We start from the raw sequence: 23471 nt of genomic DNA, 5'->3' as shown, positions 1-23471 counted from the left end.
TTCTATGTTTTTCTCAGAAGGGGAATATCTTTCTGGTCGACTATCAGCTGCTGGAGGATGTCCCAGCCAATACAATTAATGGACATACTCAATATATTCCTGCTCCGCTATGCCTGCTGTACAAGGATCCCCACAACAAGCTGAAACCCATTGCCATCCAGGTACCCTACTGCATACTTGTATGTATTAGACAGCTGGTGCCAGGCTGTTATGTGCTCAGTACAAAAAACTTTTTAAAACTAATATTGCATTTGTGACTGAAATTAATAAAACTGTCAAAATAATTGGAGTTGGCTACATTATATACATATAGATTGCATTGTTATACAGCTAACTAGAAAAGCTATGGTAATGCATCGTTCATTCCACACAAGCACTCCAAACTACATAACAGTGTGGAATTAGGATTTTCTGTGCGTTTGTTTGAAACATTTCTTTCTGCAAAGAGCATGGAAACACGATCTGCACACCTGCTCTAACGAAATAACGAATAATCCAATCACTTTCTTAATACAAGTGAAGCACATTGTTTTACAGAAAATAAACATTGCAGTCATAAAACAAGTTTATTTTCCCACTCCATTGCTTGTTCATTGTCTGCCCCTTTTACACTGGTGACTTTGCAAAGCTCAGACCCAGCGTTGAAGCAGCTTGTTGCAGCTGTGTGAATTACCCATACCAGCACATTGCCTCATTCCGTTGAATGTAACAACCTGTAGCAATCAACCCAGTTGCTCAGCTGCTTCTTATTAACTCAGTTATGAAATAGAAAAGTGCTGTTAATAGTGTGCATTTTTTAAAATGAAGTGCTGCCAGTGCTGTGTTTATCTGATTACAAAGTTAGTGGAACATACAAGTTCTCATAGATCTATGGGGAACAAAATAGTATGGATTACATCGTGCTTGTTACACCCTTTATTAATCTATTTTTATCAGGGTTGGGGTCAGTTCTGAATGGAATTGGAATTTGTTGGTAAATTCCAATTGAATTCAAGAATTGGAATTGGAAATGAAAAAATCTTCAGGATACAGAATTGGAATTTGAATGAAAGGAAGTAGAACTTAATTCCATGAAATTCCATTCATTTTAAAAAGTGAAATGCCACATTTATTTTACAGTATATACTTCATACTGTTATATTATATCTTTGTAAACAATACTGATTGCAATAGCATTAATATATCATTTCGAATACTGTATCTTAAGCATGGCTCAAAGCTTTCAAGTAATCAAGCACACCTCAATGAATAGTACACCCGAGTAATGAATTGCCTTGTATAATACTTGCCTATTATATAATAATAATATATAATATAAGGCAAGTCATTACTCTTCATTCAGGTCTGCTTGATTATATGCATTCTGGGTAATGTGTGTTTTTTATTTTTATTTTTTTAATAACATAGGAGTGAAGAACTAAAGGATTAAATAACGGATGAATAAAGAAACAAATAATTAAGGACCGCTGCAGCTCTTAAACATCTCATTACAACAATGCAAAAAACGAAGTTTTGAAAGCTTTGAGCCATGCTTAAGATACAGTATTCGAAATGATATATTAATGCTATTGCAATCAGTATTGTTTACAGTGATATAATATAACAGTATAAAGTATATACTGTAAAATAAATGTGGCATTTCACTTTCTAAAATGAATGGAATTTCATGGAATTCAATTTCTTTACATTCCAATTCAAATTCCAATTCTGTATCCTGAAGATTGTTTCAATTCCAATTCCAATTCTGAATTGACCCCAACCCTGATTTTTACTCTGATTCTAGCTGAAGCAGACGGAAGACCTGGAAAACCCAATCTTTTTACCCAACGACAATGAAGAAGACTGGCTGCTGGCAAAGATCTATGTGCGCAGTGCAGACTTCAACTATTTTGAGCTGGTGACTCATCTGCTGAGGACTCACCTGATGGCAGAGGTGTTCTGCATGGCGACGTTCAGAGAGCTGCCCTCGGTGCACCCGCTGTGCAAGGTACCCGTGCATTTCTACTGAAGAGAAACATCCACCATCACTGCATTATTGTTTTCAGTATTACTGTCATTATCTCATTTTCCCAGATCTACAATACCAGACATTATGTTTGCAGTTGTATTGGCATTGTAGTGCTAAATTGACGAATTCTGTATGTAAATGCTTCATTACCATATGATTTACTGAGTTCTAACCCTCAAAATTTCATTGGGAAGCAACTACTGATTGCCCTAATTGGGAAAATAACGTGAGCTGGCAGATTTGCACGCCGCGCACAGCTGTGTGTGTGTTGCCCACAACTTTGCTTCTGCACAAATGCCCAGGGAAAGTTGGGCCCATATAATGTGTATTGAAACCCGCTACTTGCTCTTTAAGGTCTGCAATTGTTTGGGTCAGGGACAGGGCAAACTTGGCATCACCACTTCATTCCATTGCAGGACTTTGTATTAACGAGATCCTTAATTACCGAGTTGACCTCCAACAGGGTCGATTAAATAATTTTGGATCTTGCAATGGAATGGATTGGAAGTGCCAAGGTTGCCACCCGCTAGTTTAGGTCATTTAAATAGACCACACTGATTTCACCAATTAGTGTTTGTACAGTGTGCCAATATTGACTTCAGACAGAATTTTAAAAATGCATGCATCTCTGTTTTATTTCATAGCTCCTGACTCCCCACATGCGATACACTCTGCAGATCAATATCATGGCAAGGAATCAACTGTTGGGTCCGGGTGGAATCTTTGACAAGGTCAGACTCTGTTGTTGCAGATCCATTGTATATGCAGCGCATGCACATTAACACTTACCAACAGCAGATTTAAAGCAAACATATGTAGCTGTGTCAGAACCAAAAAAAAAAAAAAATTGACTTGTTTTAAAAAGTTTTGAATGTACATGGCTAGCCCTTTGTAAAGTTTTGAATATACATGGCTAGCCCTTTGAAAAGTTTTGAATGTACATGGCTAGCCCTTTGTAAAGTTTTGAATGTACATGGCTAGCCCTTTGTAAAGTTTTGAATGTACATGGCTAGCCCTTTGAAAAGTTTTGAATATACATGGCTAGCCCTTTGAAAAGTTTTGAATGTACATGGCTAGCCCTTTGTAAAGTTTTGAATATACATGGCTAGCCCTTTGTAATCACAGCTTCAGCATACAGACAGGTTAGAGCAAAGATGCAACTTGTATCTCAAAGATTTATAAATGTTGTTTCTAAGATTCTCTCCTTAAATCTCCCCTTTTACCCTTCCACTGAGTCCTGAAAACCAATCTGTTGTTTGTAAAGATTCACGTATTTGATTAGAGAAAAAATAACTAACTTTATTAAAGGAATAACTCGGAGCTCTGGAAAGTGCCAGGTATCTGGAGCAATATTAGTGAAGTGTGTTCATGTCCTGATTTGTTGTTGAAACGTGCTGTCTGAGCTCTATACTAGTTGAGCTGACAGGCTGTGTGGCTGATGCGACAGAGCTGGTGCAAGCTACTGATTGGCTGGTTTTGGTGGATAATAAAACAAATTTAGACCACAATACACCGATCCTAGCTCTGGGCGATGTCTGAGAAAATGGCCGCCGGTTGCCTAAAGTGTCACATGTTCCTCAGGGCTGAATGCCATTGGATAAATTGCAGGACTTGATTGGCAGCTGGGATCGGTCTATTGTGTCTGTGTTTAGTACACCCAATAGATGTGAACTTTCATTTAGACAAATCAGAATGAATAAGCCATCGCTTGCGTGGATTGATTTTAAATTTGATTCACAGTCGGTGCTGCGCCGTTCCAGCAGTGGTGTTTATGTATGAAACGCATCAATTGCATGCCCTATAATTCACATCAAAGAAAAATAACTAAACAGTAATATCATAATATTAATACTATCATTGTGTTTTAATATCATTATTAAATATGTGTAGATCTGAGTGTAAGAACTCGTATCGTCTGTGTCCTTTCTGTTCACCTCATGCAGTGATCCAAATTGCATCCCATTGCCTCGCTTTGGAAAAGGTAGTCAAGGCATGCAACTGGAAAAATGAATCTGCCTTGTTCTTGATGGAATACAGAGAATAGCTGCAACTTTCCTGCCACCTTGTGGGGGTAGAGTTATCAGGAAAATAATCAGGAATGTCTGTTCTGTACGGTGGCCCTGAAGGGCAAGGTGAACATTTAAAAAAAGTGGTTAAATGAAAAAGTGTGCCGGAAGTCATTGTCGTTTTTATTTCCGGCACACTTGTTTTTAAGTTTCTCCACTATTCTCGGAAATGTTGCGCACTACTTTTTTAGTTTTGCGCACCACTTTTTTAAAATGTTCCCCTTGCCCTTTCGGGCCACCGTAGTTATGTCTTTTTACATCCAGTAATTTTGTTGGTTGGGTTTTTTCCCACACCTACAGTATCAAACTGGTTAACTAAAAATTCTCCAGACTGTTGTTGTGTACAAAATCTTAATTTTAAATTGTATTAAAAGGAAAATGCACAAACACACAAACCAGCAATCCGTACAGGAGAGTATGCCAGGGAACCTTTCTGCACTGTCAGCATACATCATTTAAAATCTGCACTAAATAATTCAAATGAACACTGAAAATACAAGAAAGCAGAGCGCAATTTACCACATGGCAACCTCTGGAACGCATAGCAAATTGAGGTCTTTCCAGTGTAAGGTGTTTTTATAGCAAAAACTGATAAATGCAGCCCTAAACTGAGAATAAATACCTGAGAAAATGTATGAAAAAAAATAAAACTACAGTAATGTAATTGTTTTGAACATGATTTAATTCTGAACTAGGGATTCAGCACTGGAGGAAAAGGAAAGATCATAGTGTTGCAGAAAGCTCAAGCATCCCTGACCTATAGCTCCCTCTGTCTGCCAGAAGACATTACAGCTCGTGGGCTTCAAGACATACCCGGTTATTACTACAGAGACGATGGCCTTAAACTGTGGGCTGCGATCAGCGGGTGAGACTGCCAGCAAACTGTACACCTGAGATATGTAAACATGCAGCCATTATCTTCACCCTGCTAATGTGCATATAAACAACCTTTTATCTGTGTGTTACTATACTGTGATCTTCATTCTTAACCCTTTCTACTGACTGTTCACTCAAGCATATTTGCATGGTTAATAAAGACTCTTAAGACCCTAATTTGATCAGATGTTAAAATAAATGCAAGCGATGTAGTGATGACGTTGTTATACTATGGTAAGGGGATGCAAATACTTTTTTGTAATTTCCAAAACAGGCCTAATGAAAAATGTATCATCAACACCAAGTCAGCAGCAGCTGAGAATAGGCTTGTAATAACAACTTCCCTGCCAGACAAAACGAAACATATACTGAGAATAGGCTTGTAATAACAACTTCCCTGCCAGACAAAACGAAACATATACTGAGAATAGGCTTGTAATAACAACTTCCCTGCCAGACAAAACGAAACATATACTGAGAATAGGCTTGTAATAACAACTTCCCTGCCAGACAAAACAAAACATATACACATTATTTACACAAGCTTGTTCATGAAATATAAGCGAGATCTAGACAAGAGACGGATCTATTTATTTGTTTATTGTTTGCCTGTGGGGGGGGGGGGGGGGGGGGGGGGTCTGTTCCATGGCCCTGGCTCACTCATCTTTTTTTTGTTTTGGTATGTTTTCTAAAGCTGCTCCCGCTTTCTCCTTCCTCTTCATCTTTTCTTCTCTGTGTCATGCGCTGTGTGCATTTTTTATGCCGCTATTCCCCCATGTGCGAGATTCTGTCACTCATATTGGATGAACACATGAAATTGGAGAGTTTCACTCAGATGAGAAGCACAAACACAGCTATGGGTTAAGCCCCGCTCGGCCAATCTTCGTCCGTGACAACATGACCAGCACTACGAATATCAGTGTTACCTCATCTGCATTTTGGTTAAACCGAAGTTAAACACTGAAACCACCACAGTTTTATTGAATGTATACATTCCCTGTTAATGTGAAACGTATTGGTTTTAAATGTAATTGCTGTATTTCATATGAACAGGTATATATCCATTTCATTTTAACTATTGACACGCAGCCCCATTCGTTTCTGTGTGTAGGTCTCCCTTTCACAAAATGCTGACTATTGCATGAACAGGCCCATAAAGTCCAAAGCACATGTCTCAAATTATATATATATATGCAAATAGGGCAGGGGTGGGCAATTCCGGTCCTTCCTGGCTTTTGTTCCAACTTTGCCCTCGATTACATAATTGGATCAATTGGACTTACTGGTTATTATTTTCTTCCTGTCAGGTTTGTGAAGGGCCTGCTTCACCATTACTACCCAAATGACAGTGATGTGTGTGAAGACACAGAGCTGCAGAGCTGGATAAAAGCTATCTTTTTTGAGGGCTTCCAGGGAAGGATCGAGTCTGGTGAGATATTGTTCAGTTTATCAGTACCTAAGCAGCAGTGGGCAATAGATGATTTATTTCCCTCTTCTAAGAAAGAAAAGTTAAATGTAGTGAAAGTAATAAGATCCGGTATGTGTATACATGTGCATCGTGAGGTTGGAATACTGGTTTAGCAGGTTTTCATTCAATCAGATTTTCTTTCAAATGTGTTTTTTAGTGCTGTCATCCCTAGCAGAGCATCACTTTTGATAATGATGAAGTTAGTGTTTGATTGTGTGTTGCAACATCTCTTACAGGTATTCCAGACTCATTCAGCACTGTTAATGACCTGAACAAGTTTCTGACCATGGTCCTATTTACCTGTTCAGCGCAGCACAATGCAGTCAACAATGGACAGGTGAGGTCTGAGCTAAACATTCTAAATTCTGCTGCTTTCTTGTTTTTACCCTCACTTCTGGTTTGGTCCTGTATTCCTGTGACATGCAAGCGCACATTTTCAAATCTGAATCCTGCACACCCTTATTAATGACTGGATATGCTGTAAGTGAGTGGCTGTGAAAGATTCCTGGTTAGGCTTGTTTGTGGTAGTGTGACATTTGGAGAGAAACAACAGAAAATATTGAACTAAATTACATCTTGTATGACATACATTCAGTTGTATTACACTTATAGCCAGCTTATAACCATCTTTTCCACATTGGTAACTTGTATCCTTTTCACCAGTAGTGCTGGACAGATTTCAGATACAGGAGTTCAAAGAAGTTTATACAGGAGGCCCCGCATGTATAGAACTAGTGAAATAATCCTACCACACACTGTATCCCTCAGTTTGACTTTTGTGCCTGGATGCCCAATGCCTGTCCCACCCTGCGACACCCTCCTCCCACCAAGAAGGGGGAGACCACCAGGGCTGACATCCTGGAAAGCATTGCGGATATCAGCAGCACCGTCAGCTGTCTGGCTGCTGTATGGCTGCTCACCCGCCCGTCTAGTGACTTTGTGAGTTTCACTTTTTATAATATTAACAAGCATTCCCCCCGCAGTGACATGAAATAATACACGTACGAGCTTAACAGATATGATTAGGATTCTCCTCAGCTCCTTTGTGTATCTAAAATAACAGATTCCCATTATCTTTTCCATTAAAAATAACTTGAGCAATAAAACCAGGGGTTGTATTTAATATGATTATTGATTGTACACAGGCATAGTAAAGCATAAAGGATAAGTTAGCGTTGTATGTTAACAACGCCACACCTCAAAATTAGTACCGATCCCAAGCGTTACCGCAGTGGTGCACGATGAGTGCTAAATCATGTTTACAGAATCAATTGAACGTCTCTTTGCACCCACTGCGATCGATTCTCGACCCCAGAAAATCTGCACAAAGGGGCTTTGCATCATTCTTAGAGGTTTGCTTCACTTACAGAATAGAGTCCGATGTGGTAGTTAACATAAGTAAACAAGTTGCAGGCCTGGTAGTAATGTAATTCATGTCATTGTAATGAGCACCCTCTCTTTTACAGGTTAAACTGGGGTGCTACCCGGAAAAACGCTTCACAGAGAAGGAACCCGTAGATCTGATTTCAGAATTCCAGAAGGCTCTGGACACGATTGACAATGAAATAGTCCATCGTAATGAAGGCATTGAAACAGAATACATTTACATGCGTCCATCGCTCATGGAGAACAGTGTGGCTATATAAATAAGCCAGAGTAAAAATTGAACAACTCCGCCCCGTATTCACTGTCTTGGGGATCCATCTGTTTTGATGTTTTCTCTTAAATCTGAATATGGGGAGGAATAAGAAATCAAATGAAATGCCTCAAATCCATAATCATTCATGGCTTTTGTTTTAGTCTAACCCATTTATGCTAAATCATCTGTTGTCCAATATAAATGAACAAACCTTTATTGAAACAAAACAAAAATTAATGTTCAAAAGAAAACCTTGAGACCTATAATCTGGGGTTCATTGAGTTTCCTTTCCCTATATGAGCATTATCTGTGGCTGGTTAATAAAGGAGTAAGGTGCCATAGTAACATGTTTAATGTGCTTTACTTAGTGGATCCTTTAGTGGCTTGCTTCTCAGGCTTATTTGTGATTAATTAAGGTTGGGATTAGGGTTGTTACTTGTTTTGAAATTTACCTATTGCATGTTATAAATCAACTATTAAAAATAAAGTTTGCTCAATGCAGATATATTACTATGTACTGGCCTATGCGCCTGTATGTCTTTAATTATATCTGAAGTTGCATTTGCTTCTTGCTTTTGAATAATAAAGAATTTTCAATCGATTATTGTTTCATTATTACACATACAGTATTTAATTAGGAAACTGATTGCAGAATGCACATCTACTAAGATCTGTGATAAAGGTGAAAAAATAAAGGTACAAGATGAAAACATTAGTGATGGGTACAAAGCCTCACCCTCTTCGACCCGTCTTGAACCATTTGATGCAAACAGTGCTGTGAAGTGAAGGTTCAATTGGTTCGCATGAAGCAATACATCGTGTGACACAAACAGCAGTACTTCTACGTTGCAGACGCTCAAGGTATTCAGTCAAGCAAGCTCACGGAGCAAAATCTTGCTGACGGTGTCGTAGGTGCACTATTGAAACATTGTGATGGTATATTTACAAAAGAAGACAAACTATGAATACAATGCTTTACTACAAATCAATAATGCTTCATTGATGTAGGCTAGAACTGGAAGGAAGAATGTACTGTTTGTCAAATTACGTTTTAAATTAATTTCAATTCATCTTATTTACACATTATATATATATATATATATATATATATCACAGTACTGTGCAAAAGTTTTAGGCACAAAGAAACGGGCAATGCTGAGGACCGTAGACGCAGTAGTCGGCCAAGGAAACTTACTGCAGCAGATGAAAGACACATCATGCTTACTTCCCTTCACAATCGAAGATGTCCAGCAGTGCCATCAGCTCAGAATTGGCAGAAAACAGCGGGACCCTGGTACACCCATCTACTGTCCGGAGAAGTCTGGTCAGAAGTGGCCTTTATGGAAGACTTGTGGCCAAAAAGCCATACCTCCGACATGGAAACAAGGCCAAGCGACTCAACTATGCATGAAAACACAGGAACTGGGGTGCAGAAAAATGGCAGCAGGTGCTCTGGACTGATGAGTCAAAATTTGAAATATTTGGCTGTAGCAGAAGGCAGTTTGTTCGCCGAAGGGCTGGAGAGCGGTACACGAATGAGTGTCTGCAGGCAACAGTGAAGCATGGTGGAGGTTCCTGCTTTTCTGCAAATGGAGTTGGGGATTTGGTCAGAATTAATGGTCTCCTCACTGCTGAGAAGTACAGGCACATACTTATCCACCATGCAATACCATCAGGGAGGCATCTCATCGGCCCCAAATTTATTCTGCAGCATGACAACCACCACAAACATACAGCGAAAGTCATTAAGAACTATCTTCAGCGTAAAGAAGAACAAGGAGTCCTGGAAGTGATGGTATGGCTCCCACAGAGCCCTGATCTCTGAGTCTGTCTGGGATTACATGAAGAGAGAGAAGCAACTGAGGCTGCCTAAATCCACAGAAGAACTGTGGTTAGTTCTCCAAGATGTTTGGGCCAACCTACCAGCCGAGGTCCTTCAAAAACTGTGTGCAAGTGTACCTAGAAGAATTGATGCTGTTTTGAAGGAAAAGGGTGGTCACACCACATATTGATTTGATGTAGATTTTTCTTCTGTTCACTCACTTTGCATTTTGTTAATTGATAAATATAAACTATTAACATGTCTATTTTTGAAAGCATTCTTACTTTACAGCATTTTTTCACACCTGCCTAAAACTTTTGCACAGTACTGTATATATGTATGTATATAATATATATATATGCTGGCTAATACAATGTGAAATTGGGGGAGTTTAATTATTACACCGTGTAACAATTTTTTTAATTTATTTATTTTTTGTTCCTGGGTAGTAAGTGTTGTTTTCTAATTGCTTATGCCTCAAAAGTATAGAAAATAGCTATTATTCCCCACAAACTTTGCTTTTGTGACCAGGACAGTGATATTTCAAAATATCACTATTTCCAATGAGAAAACGGGCGGATGTGTGTCTTTTCGTTCACATAAAGTCAGAAAAAAACAACATATAAATCCAAATAAATTTACAGTATAATTGTAAATCTCGATTGTATTGTAAAAACTACTCACTTCTAAATCTTTTGTAGTCATTTTTGTATTACTTTAGTATAAATACATGTTAATTTGGATTAATATGTTTTTTTTTCTGACTTTACGTGAACGAAAAGACACAAATCCGCCCGTTTTTTCATTGGAAATAGTGATATTTTGAAATATCACTGTCTTGGTCACAAAAGCAAAGTTTGTGGGGAAATAATAGCTATTCTCTATACTTTTGAGGCATAAGAAATTAAGAAATAACACTTGCTACCCAGGAACAAAAATTGCGTTACATAGTGTTATCAGTTTAATTATTATAAAAATAAATGTAATGAATATTTGAGATGTTTTTCAGAAAGAATTGTTAATAAAATGTGTTTTCAAACCTTTATGAAAGAAGTGTTGTGATACATAAACAAAATAAATGTAAAAGTATCAATATCAAATTGCTATACTATTGAAAAAACACCGTTACACCTTAAAGCATTAAAACAGTGAAATGTATATATTGTTGTATATATTGTTGCTGTTTGTGTTTTGACCGTGGGATCCGTGGTGCCTCTATTAGCTTAGTGAGGCAAAGCATCAATTAGACTTCAAATCATCCACAGGAGCTCATTGAGGCTTCCGATCGGTTTGCATCATATATATGTAATATGCTTTTTTTTCTGTAATAATCTAGCCATCTGAGAGACACCAACGATACACTGAACTAAGAGCCATTAATGCTGTGCTAATATAATGCCTGTGAGTTTTGGAGAGGGGATTCAAATCATTCATGAGGGTCATTGCTTCATTGAGGCTTCAAATCATGCACAGGGTTCATTGCATCAATTAGACTTCAAATCATCCACAGGAGCTCATTGAGGCTCCGGATCAGTCAGGGATTCAGGGATTCACTACTTCAGGTGATTCAAATGACCACTGCTTCATGTGAAGCAAACAAATGACGTAACCCTGTGGCACATAAATTATAAAAAATGTTCCATCCTATATGATGCAGTAAGTGCACCATGTGCTGCATCTTATGTGGGCAGCACGGAAGCCTGGCAAGGTTCCAGGTACGTTGTTTAGGTTGCTAGTATAAACAGTGCCTGTGTTGCGCCTTGTGAGTTCCTTCCGTCTCTTGATCGAGTTGATCTTGCCATGCAAAGTGTCGATATCCATTCTATGCCCGGGGAGGTCAGTCACGGCAGAGCTATACTGTAGGAATGGCAGAAAGGGATCCGAATGTTCAAATCCGTGTCGGACCTATCTAAGCAAAGGGTTTTGAAGCAAAGGGTCTAAGCCCAATCTGAACCTAAATTCCCATGTCAGCAAGCTTTTCGTTTGTCCTGTCCCATATGCGTGACATCGCACCAGAGATGAGATGATGATACTTGTGCGTTTGGATGACGATGAAAACTACTGTTGAAACAATGTTCTTATGCATCTCCTTCTGGTGTTTAATGACAGCTTGTGGCAATGTTGCCCCATCCGTGTGTATTTCTGTGTTGTATGTTGCATGTTGTGTGTTAATGTTGGTGTATAGTCATTGGTACATGGGATGCAATATGGGTTCCGAGGACGAGTGTTTAAAATGTATATTTGTATTTAGGCACGAAGATTGCACAGCACTTCACATGCAGGTAAAATGTAATTGCACTTCATTAATTCACGTGCAGTTTTACAGAGACTCAAATTGAATGATTGATTAGCAATCGAGTCTCGGTACAGCTGCATAAAAGCTGCATGTTTTCACTCACTCGGGGTTGTGTGTTCGGTGAGTGGTGAACAGGGTTGGAAACGGAGGTAATAGTCATAGTTATAGTAAATAATAGCAGCTCACCGTGTTTGTCTGTGGAGTCCATTTTGTTTTTATATTTATTTTAGCTCAAGTGCCGTTTCCTGTGTTTTGGTTCTCTTTCAACCTCTTACTTTCTGTCTGTTTCAATATTAAATGATGAACGAAAACAAGCGCTCAGCTTCACCAAACTCCACCTCTCTGTTTATTCTGTGTTGGTTCCTGTTTCTGGTCTGACGTCACCCACTACAACTGTCTTTGTGACATAGCTATATTACCGTCTGAACCGACACAGAAAAACAAGTATTAAGGCATTGCTGTGTCACCCTGAAATATATACAGTGCCTCACAAAAGTATTCAGACCCCTGACCAATTCTCTCATTACTGAATTACAAATGGTACATTGAAATTTCGTTCTGTTCGATATTTTATCGTAAAACACTTAAACTCAAAATCAATTATTGTAAGGTGACATTGGTTTTATCTTGGGAAATATTTTTAAGAAAAATAAAAAAACTGAAATATCTTGCTCGTATAAGTATTCAACCCCCACATGTTAATACTTGGTAGAGCCATATTTCGCTGCAATAACAGCTTTAAGTCTTTTGGGGTAAGTATGTACCAGCTTTGCACACAGTGTCGGAGTGATTTTGGCCCATTCTTCTTGGTAGATTTGCTCCAGGTTGTTCAGGTTGGTTGGTCGATGCTTTTGGACTGCAATTTTCAAATAGTGCCACAGATTTTCAATGGGATTGAGATCTGGACTTTGACTGGGCCACTGTAGGACATTCACCTTTTTGTTCTTGAGCCACTCCAGTGTTGCTTTGGCCTTGTGCTTGGGATCATTGTCCTGCTGAAAGGTGAATTTCCTCCCAAGCTTCAGTTTTTTAGCAGACTGAAGCAGATTCTCTTGCAGTATTTTCCTGTATTTTGCTCCATCCATTCTTCCTTCAATTGTATCAAGATGCCCAGTCCCTGCTGATGAGAAGCATCCCCACAGCATGATGATGCCACCACCATACTTCACTGTAGGGATGGTGTGTCTTGAGGCATGGGCAGTGTTAGGTTTGCGCCACACATAGCGCTTCGAGTTTTGGCCAAAAAACTATCTTGGTCTCATCTGACCACAAAACCTTTTCCCACATCGCAGCTGGGTCACTCTCATGCTTTCTGGCAAACTCCAGACGTGCTTTCAGATGGTACTTTTTGAGTAACTGCTTCTTTCTTGCCACCCTCCCATACAGGCCAGTGTTATGCAGAGCTCTTGATACGGTTGACTGGTGCACCATTACTCCACTCCCAGTCACTGAACTCTATAGCTTCTTCAAAGTGATTGTTGGCCTCTCTGTGGCTTCTCTCACAAGTCTCCTTCTCGTTTGAGCGCTGAGTTTTGAGGGACGGCCTTTTCTTGGCAGTGCCTGGGTGGTGTGATGCAGCTTCCTCTTCCTGATTATTGATACAACTGTGCTCACTGGGATATCCACACACTTGGATATTATTTTGTACCCTTTCCCTAATCTATGCATTTGTATTACTTTATCTCTAACTTCTGTAGAATGCTCTTTGGTCTTAATTTTCCTTCAGATTCACAGCCTTACCAATGATCCTTCAACAGTGGGGTTTTTATGCAGAAAATGTGACAGCAACTTTAATGGTTCACAAGTGGATGTCAATGGTAAGGTAATTGTGTCCTTGTTAGGGCAATTTCTTTCATCTGTGCAAACTGGGAGCTTCCACAGCACAGGGTTGAATACTTATGCAAGCAAGATATTTCAGTTTTTCATTTTTCTTAAAAATATTTCCCAACATAAAACCAATGTCACCTTACAATAATTGATTCTGAGTTTCAGCATTTAAAAATAAAATATTAAACAGAACAAAATTTCAATGTAGCATTTGTAATTCAGTAATATGAGAGAATTGGTTAGCGGTCTGAATACTTTTGCAAACCACTGTATATATGGTGTAAAACAGCATAAATATAATTGGAAAGTTATGTGTTGTGTTTTAAATAGTTTGACAATAGGCGACATTCATTAAAATGTTCTCCAATTTATATGCGGCAGTATCACATGTTTATAGATTGTTATTCTTGGGAGACGTGGGATAGCAATTCGCGCTCAAAGCAAGATGTATATCAATTGTATTGTAATGCAATATAAAAATATTAAACACATTCTCACTGATTCGTCCATATTTCATTGGAAAATTATAATCTTTAACAACGTGTTTTTGGAACGAGCATCAAGTAAATCCCTGTAATGCCACGTTTGCTGCGTTCCATGTTTAAACCTGTTCATTCATTCAGGGACATTTCTATTTAATCTTATTATTATTATTATACGGGTTATAAATGGATCATTTCTTACCATATCCATATACACTATCAATGTGCATGTGTGTGTGACACAATGAAATACCTACAAGCAAGGGCATGACATTGCATCCTCAACATGCAGTGCCTATAGAAAGTCTACACCGTCTTGAACTTTTTTCACATTTTGTTGCGTCATGCCACAGAGTTTCATGCACTTAAATGAGGATTTTTTTCCACTTTACACACTATACTCCACACTGTTAAAGAAAAAAGTTTTTATTGAAAAAAACATTATAAATAAAAGATTGAAAGGGGATGTAGACTTTCTATAGGCACTGTAACTAACTGGTGTACTGTAAAGCATTGATTTAAAGTATATTCAGACCAGAAAAGTAAAGACACTTAATTATTAACACATGCCAGCATATTACTGGGGTTCGTTTCAGCTTTGAATCAAGCAAACAAAACAAAGTTGCCTTTGTGAAATGTTGCTGACACCTGTGATTGGTTCCCTAGCTGAAATGAAACACAAGAGTCACAGAAATACCGATGTAAGTGCTTATAAGCCAATGATAGGCAAATGTCTCGTTCAGAGTGTTCTTATGAATTACTACAAAGATGAAAGCAAGACGAAGTAGTTAGACCGTGAAACACTGTTGTATACTGTCACTAACACTAGCGGTATTATCAGATGAAAGATTGAATTAACATCCATGCAGTGAAACTGATGGTGGATGTTAAACCGTTCTGTATTCAAATAATGGCGCATATTGCCTAATTCTAGGGACCTTTGCAGTGCTTAAACCTGTATGTAATAATCTGTATGCCATGGCTGAAGGCAGAGGAGGCCGCTCTTGGGTGTGGCAGCACTTCACTTTGGTTGTTCCCAACAAGGTGCAATGTGGCTTGTGTAACGTGACGCGCATCAAGGTGGGGCTGGAAGCGTTGGGGCTGGAAACATTGCTGCTGCTGCAGCACGTAGCCCTACTGAACCAGGTATGTTGCTTTTAAAATAATTTGTTTATTATTTTGAATTTAAACATACATGCATATTAAAGTTATTCAATAGAGACTGTCAGACTCCTGGCTCTCTCCGCTCTGCTTGATCCCCGCTTTAAATTCCTGGCATTTTGGAGCAGCCCCAATGCACAAGAAGCTGTAAAAATCCTAACTGCGGAGTGTGCTTCTGTGATCAGGGCTTCACTGAAAGACAGAACCACAACACCCTCTACATCAACGGGATCAGCCCCAGCACCATCCCTGTCAGAAAGCCAGGGTCTGTGGCACCTGTTTGACAGCAAAGTCAGTTCAACAAGGAGTGCACAGAGTATCACTTCTGATGCCTCTGTGGAAGTTCAGTGATACATGAGTGATGCGTATGTGGATCGGAGTGGGGACCCTTTGCATTACTGGGCATTGAACTGTACACCATATCCCCAACTCTTTGAGCTAGCTCGGAAATACCTCTGCCTTCTGGCATCATCAGTACCATGTGAACGCACATTTCCTGAAGTTGGTGAACTCATTAATAAAAAAAAGGAGCAGACTTAATCCCAACACCATACAACATGTCATGTTCCTCAATAAAAATAAATTGGATGCATCTTAAGCATGTTGCTACTCTTGCCCACTTCATCTCCTTTCTCTAATCCCTTCATTTACAAAGTGTGCCATCAAGCATTTCTTAGACAGAACTGAACCATATTTCACACATATTCAAACAGTACAATCTCACAGTTATATTAAACATTACCCTCCCATTACAACAGCCAACATTACCATGTATTTATTTGGCAGAAAACCTCATCCAGGGAGACTTACAGAACAAAGCAGATTCAAGTGCATTAACATCAGGCACACACGTGTCAGTCCCCACTAATCTAAACACAAATGTCTTTGTGCAATTCAGCGACAAATTAAGAGCTAAAACCAGGATGCATGCTCACTATTTAAAACTGGGCCCTCACTCACTCAGTCTGTCAACTCTCATGCATCTCTTTTGTCAGATTGTTTTGTGTATGGCATTGTTTTCTTGAAATAAATAAAACTCTCATGCATTGTATGTAGTGTGTTAATGTTGGTGTATACTCATTGGTACACAGGATATAAATGGGTAACACGAGTGATTTAAAATATATTTGTATTGTATTTAGGCACGAGGACTGCACATCACTCCACATGCAGATTAAATGTATATAGTGTGCTAATTTAATTCACGTGCAGTTGTACCGAGATTCTAAGTGAATGACTGACTAGCACTCGAGTCTCAGTACAGCTGCACAGAGGCATGCATGTTTCACTCACTCGGGGGTTGTGTGTTCGGTGAATGGAGAACGGGATTGGAGACGGAGGTAATAATAAATCATAATAACAGTCTGTGTAGTCCATTTTGTTTGTCTCTTTGTTTTGGCTGCCAGTGCCATGTCCTGTGTTTTGTTCACCCTTTTTATTTTGCAATAAACCGGCGCAAGCAAGCGTATTTACCATATCACTCGCAGTGCTGGGTGTTCCCTTTCCATTCGAATAACAACCATTACCGAATGAAAAGAGCCCCTCTGACAGTCAATAACTGAGCATATATACAAAAGCTGCCCTACCAGGGTTCTTCTGGTCTGACATCATCATTGAAGCCAAACTGTCACACGTGGTGTCAGAACCGGGACAGTAGCGCCTTCAAGACGCAGATCAGAAACGGTATGCAGGTGATTAGAAAACACCCAGCACTGCGAGCGATATGGTAAATGCACTTGCTTGCGCCGGTTTATTGCAAAATGAAAAAGGTGAACAAAACGAACAAAACACAGGGCACGGCACTGGTAGCGAAAACAAAGAGATGAAACAAAATGGACTAACACTTAAACGCTAGTTTACCTACCGCAAACCTGGTTCCCTGAAAGAGAAGATGGCCACCAAACATTGTTATGGGATACACTCCTGTCTATTGGTAAATGTCACTGAGCTCCTATGTAAAAGCTGCCGATAGGCCCACTTCCCCCTCGGTCCCACCTCCAGAGGTGTACTTAACCATCACGCAGGGGAAGAATCACCCTCTTTCACGATGAAACCGTGATGTTGACCGAAGCGACATGGTTGGTGGCCATCTTCTCTTTGAGGGAACCAGGTTTACAGTAGGTAAACTAGCGTTCCTTTCAATTTGAAGATGGCCACCAAAACAACATTATGGGAAACATGTACCAGAGCTGTCGCGAGGGAAGAAAGAACGGCAGCATATGAGGGACGCTAAGTCCTGCCTGACCAAGGTCAGCGGGCAATGAGGGATCTACCATATTCAGCCGATAGAACCTGGCTAAGGTATGAGGGGTAGCCCAGCTAGGCGCATCACAAATTTTGGCCATGGAGGCACCTCGGAAGAGGGCCCATGACGTCGCCACACCTCTCGTGGAATGTGCGGCTATCCGCCCAGGTGGGGGTAAGTCAGCACCATCATACGCAGTCAAGGCTGTGTCTGCAATCCAATGCAACAGTCGCTGCATGGAGAGACTGGTCAGACTGACGCAGCGCTCTTGCCCTGTCTGGGCAGAGAAGATTCAACTTTCTATCCTCATCTGTCCCGAGTTGGAGGCATCCATCGTCACTACCCTGCGGGTGTAAATCGCCCCCATTCAGACTCCGACACAGGTGAGAGGGAATCCTCCACCAGCGCAGGGACGCCGTACACAAGAGACACACTGTCAGCTGACAGTGCCTGTTGCATTTGGGATGCAAGCTGAAAGCATTGAGCCACGCCTGTAGCAGGCGCATGTGTAATAAACCCAGCTCAATGGATGATACCGCTGCTGCCATCAGACGTGAAGTTTTTGGCACAAAACAAGGGACCCCTTCGAGCCCTGCTAAAACTAGGGAGAGGTGGTGTTGTAAAGCTGCTACCCTGATACCCGACAGGTATGTGTGCATCTTGGTGGAGTCTAGCCGGAGCCCGACATACATTATGCACTGCGCCAGCTTCAGTTGACTTTTGGCATCGTTGATGGTGAGGCCCAGCCTCATTAGATGCTCCATCACTAGCACCACGTGGGCCACCGCTCCCTCCTGTGACTGGGAACAGATCAACCAGTCGTCGAGGTAATTCATCACTCTGACTCCTTGCAGCCTCAACGGTGAGAGTGTAGCGTCTACGTACTTTGAAAATGTACAGGGAGCTAGGGAGAGGACGAACGGCAGCACGGAAAACTCATACGCATTTCCCTGAAAGGCGAAGCGGAGATATTTCCTGTGCTGTGGATGAATGGGAACATGAAAATAGCACCGAGGCCTGAAGCAGGTCCATTCCAAAAGTAGTTGTGACATCACGAAAAGGAGGAGTTCCCAAATGAAACTGAAGAGCATAAAAGCACCCACACATCAGAGGTGCAAGCGCGCCAGTAGTGCAGCTGTTGTGCTGTGAATCAGTTCTGATGCCGCCAGCCTTCAGGGGCCCTGTTGGGGCAGCTGAGGTTGGGATGGGGCTAGCGTGGGCGGGTGTCTTGGGTGGAAACCCTGGAACCGCCATCGCGATTGTTGCTGCGTGGGCTGGCTAAGGGCACATCCACCACGCCGAGGGAGGGTCCTGCCTCTCGTCCGAGATGAGGCCTGTAGGCGGTGCCTAAGGTCACCTGGCGGGGCTGTGGGAACCGGTGTCACGGGAAATAAGTAGTGGCTGTCACAGGCGAGGGTGCCTTTCACTGATAAGGCCGCGCTGTTGGACGCGCCCATATCACCAGGCCACACCTTCAGCCCAGCAGTGGAGGAGATCCTACAACAAAGCCTTAGGGAAAGTGAGGCGTTGAGGCAGGTAGCCACGTTGCTTTTTGAGCCTTTCTACGCATGCGCGAATCTTAAGGCTTAAAAGGCAACGTTAAGCCGTAACTTTCTGTTTTATTCAGAACAGACTGTTATTGCGATATTTCCAATGTGTCTAGTAAATTGTTTTACTCTTAATGTTGTCAGGATCTTTATTAAAAGCTACAGTATATGTTTTAAACATCGGAAACACGTCATTGTAATATTAATAACATGTTTTTCATATTATTTAATAATAGGTGAACTTTAGGCCACGTAGTTTAAAAAGTTTACATTTAATCGCTGGTTACTTTTGTAGGTTTTCTTTGTATATATATTTGCAAGTATTAGCGAAAGAGAAATAAACACATGCATTATTTTATATATGGGTTATGACAAACAGAAATAATTTATCATTTGTCCTGCGATTTATTTTAATGTGCAATTATTTGTTTAAAATGTAATAACTGTTTCTAATACGACATATTACCTATTATTTAATAATAAGCATTTACTTTAATTCCCAGTTTACAAAGACGTGACAAAATCTCACCAGTCATTTTAAATGCGGAAATCGCGGCGGATACTTATATTCGGGTTTCTTCATATAAATAATACAGCGACAGAGAAATAAATACATGTATAATTTGTGTGTGTTGACATACTGTAACAGAAACCATCATGCATTTGTCTTGATGTGCAATTATATAGTGCTCTCATAAGACAGTGTTGAAAGCTATGAGCCAATTTTGAAATGCCGGTTAGACACTTACCCTGCAATCAGACACTTAATTTGTACAGATAGTTTCCCTGTTTAGCAGTGAAATTCAAATTCAACTTAAAAAAAAAAATGAAAAATGTAATATTTAATAAGCATGAAGAATCTCATTAATAGTGTATTGTAACACAGTCAGGACGATTCCATGTTGTTTAAAAGAATCCCCTCTGGCTGGACCTACAGCTGCCAGACTCCTATCCGCTGGTTCGGACGCAGGGGTGTCGCGCCCCCAAAATGAATAATATAGCCAGAATACGCCACCGAATGTTTAAAGAAAATAAGGAATTCTGTTCTATTATAATTACCTTCTACTTTCATTGACACAGGTTCAGAGCAGGGCCTCCACTCTCGATCTAAAATAGGACATTGCACACGACATAGGTTTCCTGATAAGAATAAAGCAAAGGTTCAGTGCACTTCAAGACAATCATCTGCTAATCTACACAACAAATTAAAATATAGTAAAAACAGAGAGATCACTATTAATAGAATTGCTAATTAAAATTAATCATAAACATATCAATACACATATCTAGATCTATATATAAATACAGTATAATCTAGTAGCAGATATAACCTAGCAGCATATACAACCTAGCAGCCTTATGTAGTTTAGCAACAGATACAGTCTAGCAGCATTATATAGTTTGAGCAGCAGATACAACTTAGCAGAATTGTCTAGTGTAGCAGCCAAGTATAATCCAACAGCATTTGTAGCAGTAAAATACAGCCCGGCATCAATTTAGCTGGCTGTAATGTAAGGCAGGGAACAGGGAAAAGACTCCACTAATAAGTTATAATAAAAAGTAACAATAGCTCAATGAGAAGGTGTGTGACTCTACTGCAGTTTAAGCATAATGCACCACAACAAAACACTTAGCTGGTGGAAAACGACCCACAACTCCCAGTGCAGCGTGTTGGGCAGCTCTCTCTCTCTCTCTCAAAGTGCTCCTGCTTCTTACCTCTCTGCAGTCCACGCCGCTCAGCTGCTCGTCTTCAGCTCCTCACGTCCCGATTTCTCTTTATTCTCGTTCCCAGTACACCAAGTGTCCCGTACTGCTGCCAACACCACCCCAAATTCATCACACCCCGGTCCCGTTCCGCTACCTGCAGCACTCCCATCTCCCTGCTTTCATTAGTCTTGTATCTGTTTTGTTCTTTTCTCTATCCCCGCGTTCTGCTTTCTCCCTATCTTGTTTCTGCCTATCTTTCTTTTCGTTCCGCCTTGTTCTAACTTCATTTTCTCACTTTGTTTTCTGACCTTGTTTCCTGAACTGCGTATCCCGATTCCCTTTTTCTCCTTTCTCCTCCCTTGTCCTTTTCTTTATAGAGCTCAGCTGATTAAATTATTGTCCACACCTGCGATCCAAACAGTGATTTCAAGCGGTAGACCCCGGTGGCGTTGTCATAGGAACAGGTAACAGCGCGTGTACGAAAACGTAAAAGCCAAACAAATCGATACATCAATAACGTGCTTAAATTAAATAAATCATTCCAACATTGAAAAATGAAAAATAAAACAGTATAAAAATCACAACAATATAATTAAATAAATCACATACACCTTTGCCACCTGTGACACAGGCTTGCCTCTGTATCTATTCTCTGATATTTGAGGGTTTGTTTATTACACACTGGCAGCTCAGCTCAATCTTATTGATGTTATTTTGTGAAACAATAAAACGTTCCTGACGCGCTCTAAAGTATAGGAGCCGTGCGGGTGATTTGATAGGTTGTCATGGCAGCGCCGCTCATCACGGGAGTGGTTATCCGGGACAAACGCTTCCTTCGCCGGGTAAATACAGTGACAACAAAGCAACGAGACATATAAACACAATGAATAAATAAACAGCATTGACACTCATGGGCTTCCATGCGGGGCAATTTACACGGGAAGTGGCGACGCGTGTGCCCGTTAGGGATAGGGTAAATCTAATTTACTCGTGTGAATGACGAAACACACGGGAAAATCCATACCCAGTTCCGCATGGAAACCCGCATTTCACTAAATGTTAATGAGCGTGTTTATTTTTAACTATAAATACTGCAAGAGGGCAGGTCAGTTGTTACTGTGGATTACAAGACGGCAGAAAGTAGTGGCTGATGGGTGATTTTATGGTTAGCAGTGGTGCAGTTCACCTTAATGATAATGCGGGCGGCTTTTTTTATTATTGTGTTTTGCTGTGTCTGGACTGTCATGTTGTAGATCTCTTGTGGGTTTACAGTTCTGTATAAAACCGCTTACCATGAACTGCGTTATGCCCGTGTTATAGTATTAATGCAGCTGTTTGAGAATACCCTTCCTGCTTAAATGTCTAACTAAATTAATTCCTGTCCTTTTTTGTTCCCAGCTATGTAAAAAGTCAACACATGTCTGCCCTCCACGTTATGAGATGCACAGGACACAGTGACAATCACAGCTTGTTCTACAGCTTGTTTCTATCAATCCCATTTCTTAATTGCACAAACTTCTTTCAAAGAGGAAAGCATTTTAATGTCACTTCATTAAGAACTTACAAATAAAATCTAATATGTGAGTGTCAATAATGATGAGGCGCGTATGCAGCGTGGATAGTGCAGTGATGCAGGAAACACTGCATTGTTTGTAATCAGACGTGACTGTGCCACTGCATTGGGCAGTATGGTGGTTTTGTTTTGTGTTTGTGAGAATGTGTTTCAATAAAGTGAATACACAGTCATTAAACACATACTGAGTACAACAGTGTTACTGTGTGATATGCATGTGGGGGGTTTGCATCTCAGCTTAATGAAAAACTGTGAGATTTGCAACAGCATCCAATTTTAACAATCCACCGCTTATAAGAATCAAATCATCCGGGACAGATTATATATCTATCTATCTATATATATATATATATATATATATATATATATATATATATATATATATATATATATATACACACACACACACACACACTGAGTGTACAGAACATTAGGAACACCTGCACTTTCCATGAAATAGACTGACGAGGTGAATCCAGGTGAAAGCTATGATCCCTTATTGATGTAACCTGTTAAATCCACTTCAATCAGTGTAGATGAAGGGGACACAGGTTAAAGAAGGATTTTTAAGCCTTGACACAATTGAGACATGGATTGTGTATGTGTGCGATTCAGAGGGTAAATGAGCAAGACAAAAGATTTAAGTGCCTTTGAACGAGATATGGTAGCAGGTGCCAGGTGCATCGGTTTGAGTATGTCAAGAACTGCAATGCTGCTGGGTTTTTCAACAGTTTCCCATGTGTATCATGGATGG

General features: G+C 40.2%; 1 protein-coding gene across 3 annotated transcripts in view; it reads left to right on the top strand.

Moving 5' to 3' along the window:
* The window catches only part of LOC121319184 (hydroperoxide isomerase ALOXE3-like), a 30419-nt gene extending 21761 nt beyond the window's left edge, over positions 1–8658 (top strand). For all 3 annotated transcript variants that reach the window (XM_041256368.1, XM_041256367.1, XM_041256369.1), the window contains 8 exons: positions 18–161; positions 1784–1987; positions 2653–2739; positions 4770–4939; positions 6258–6379; positions 6655–6755; positions 7187–7357; positions 7885–8658. In XM_041256368.1, coding sequence (XP_041112302.1) covers positions 18–161; positions 1784–1987; positions 2653–2739; positions 4770–4939; positions 6258–6379; positions 6655–6755; positions 7187–7357; positions 7885–8064 — 1179 coding nt within the window. In that variant the 3' untranslated portion in view covers positions 8065–8658. The remainder of the gene's footprint in view (positions 1–17; positions 162–1783; positions 1988–2652; positions 2740–4769; positions 4940–6257; positions 6380–6654; positions 6756–7186; positions 7358–7884) is intronic.
* Positions 8659–23471: the final 14813 nt, after the last annotated feature.

Source organism: Polyodon spathula, chromosome 8 (genome assembly GCF_017654505.1).
Source record: "Polyodon spathula isolate WHYD16114869_AA chromosome 8, ASM1765450v1, whole genome shotgun sequence".
NCBI classification, from domain to species: domain Eukaryota; kingdom Metazoa; phylum Chordata; class Actinopteri; order Acipenseriformes; family Polyodontidae; genus Polyodon; species Polyodon spathula.
This window is presented reverse-complemented; position numbering and strand designations above follow the sequence as displayed.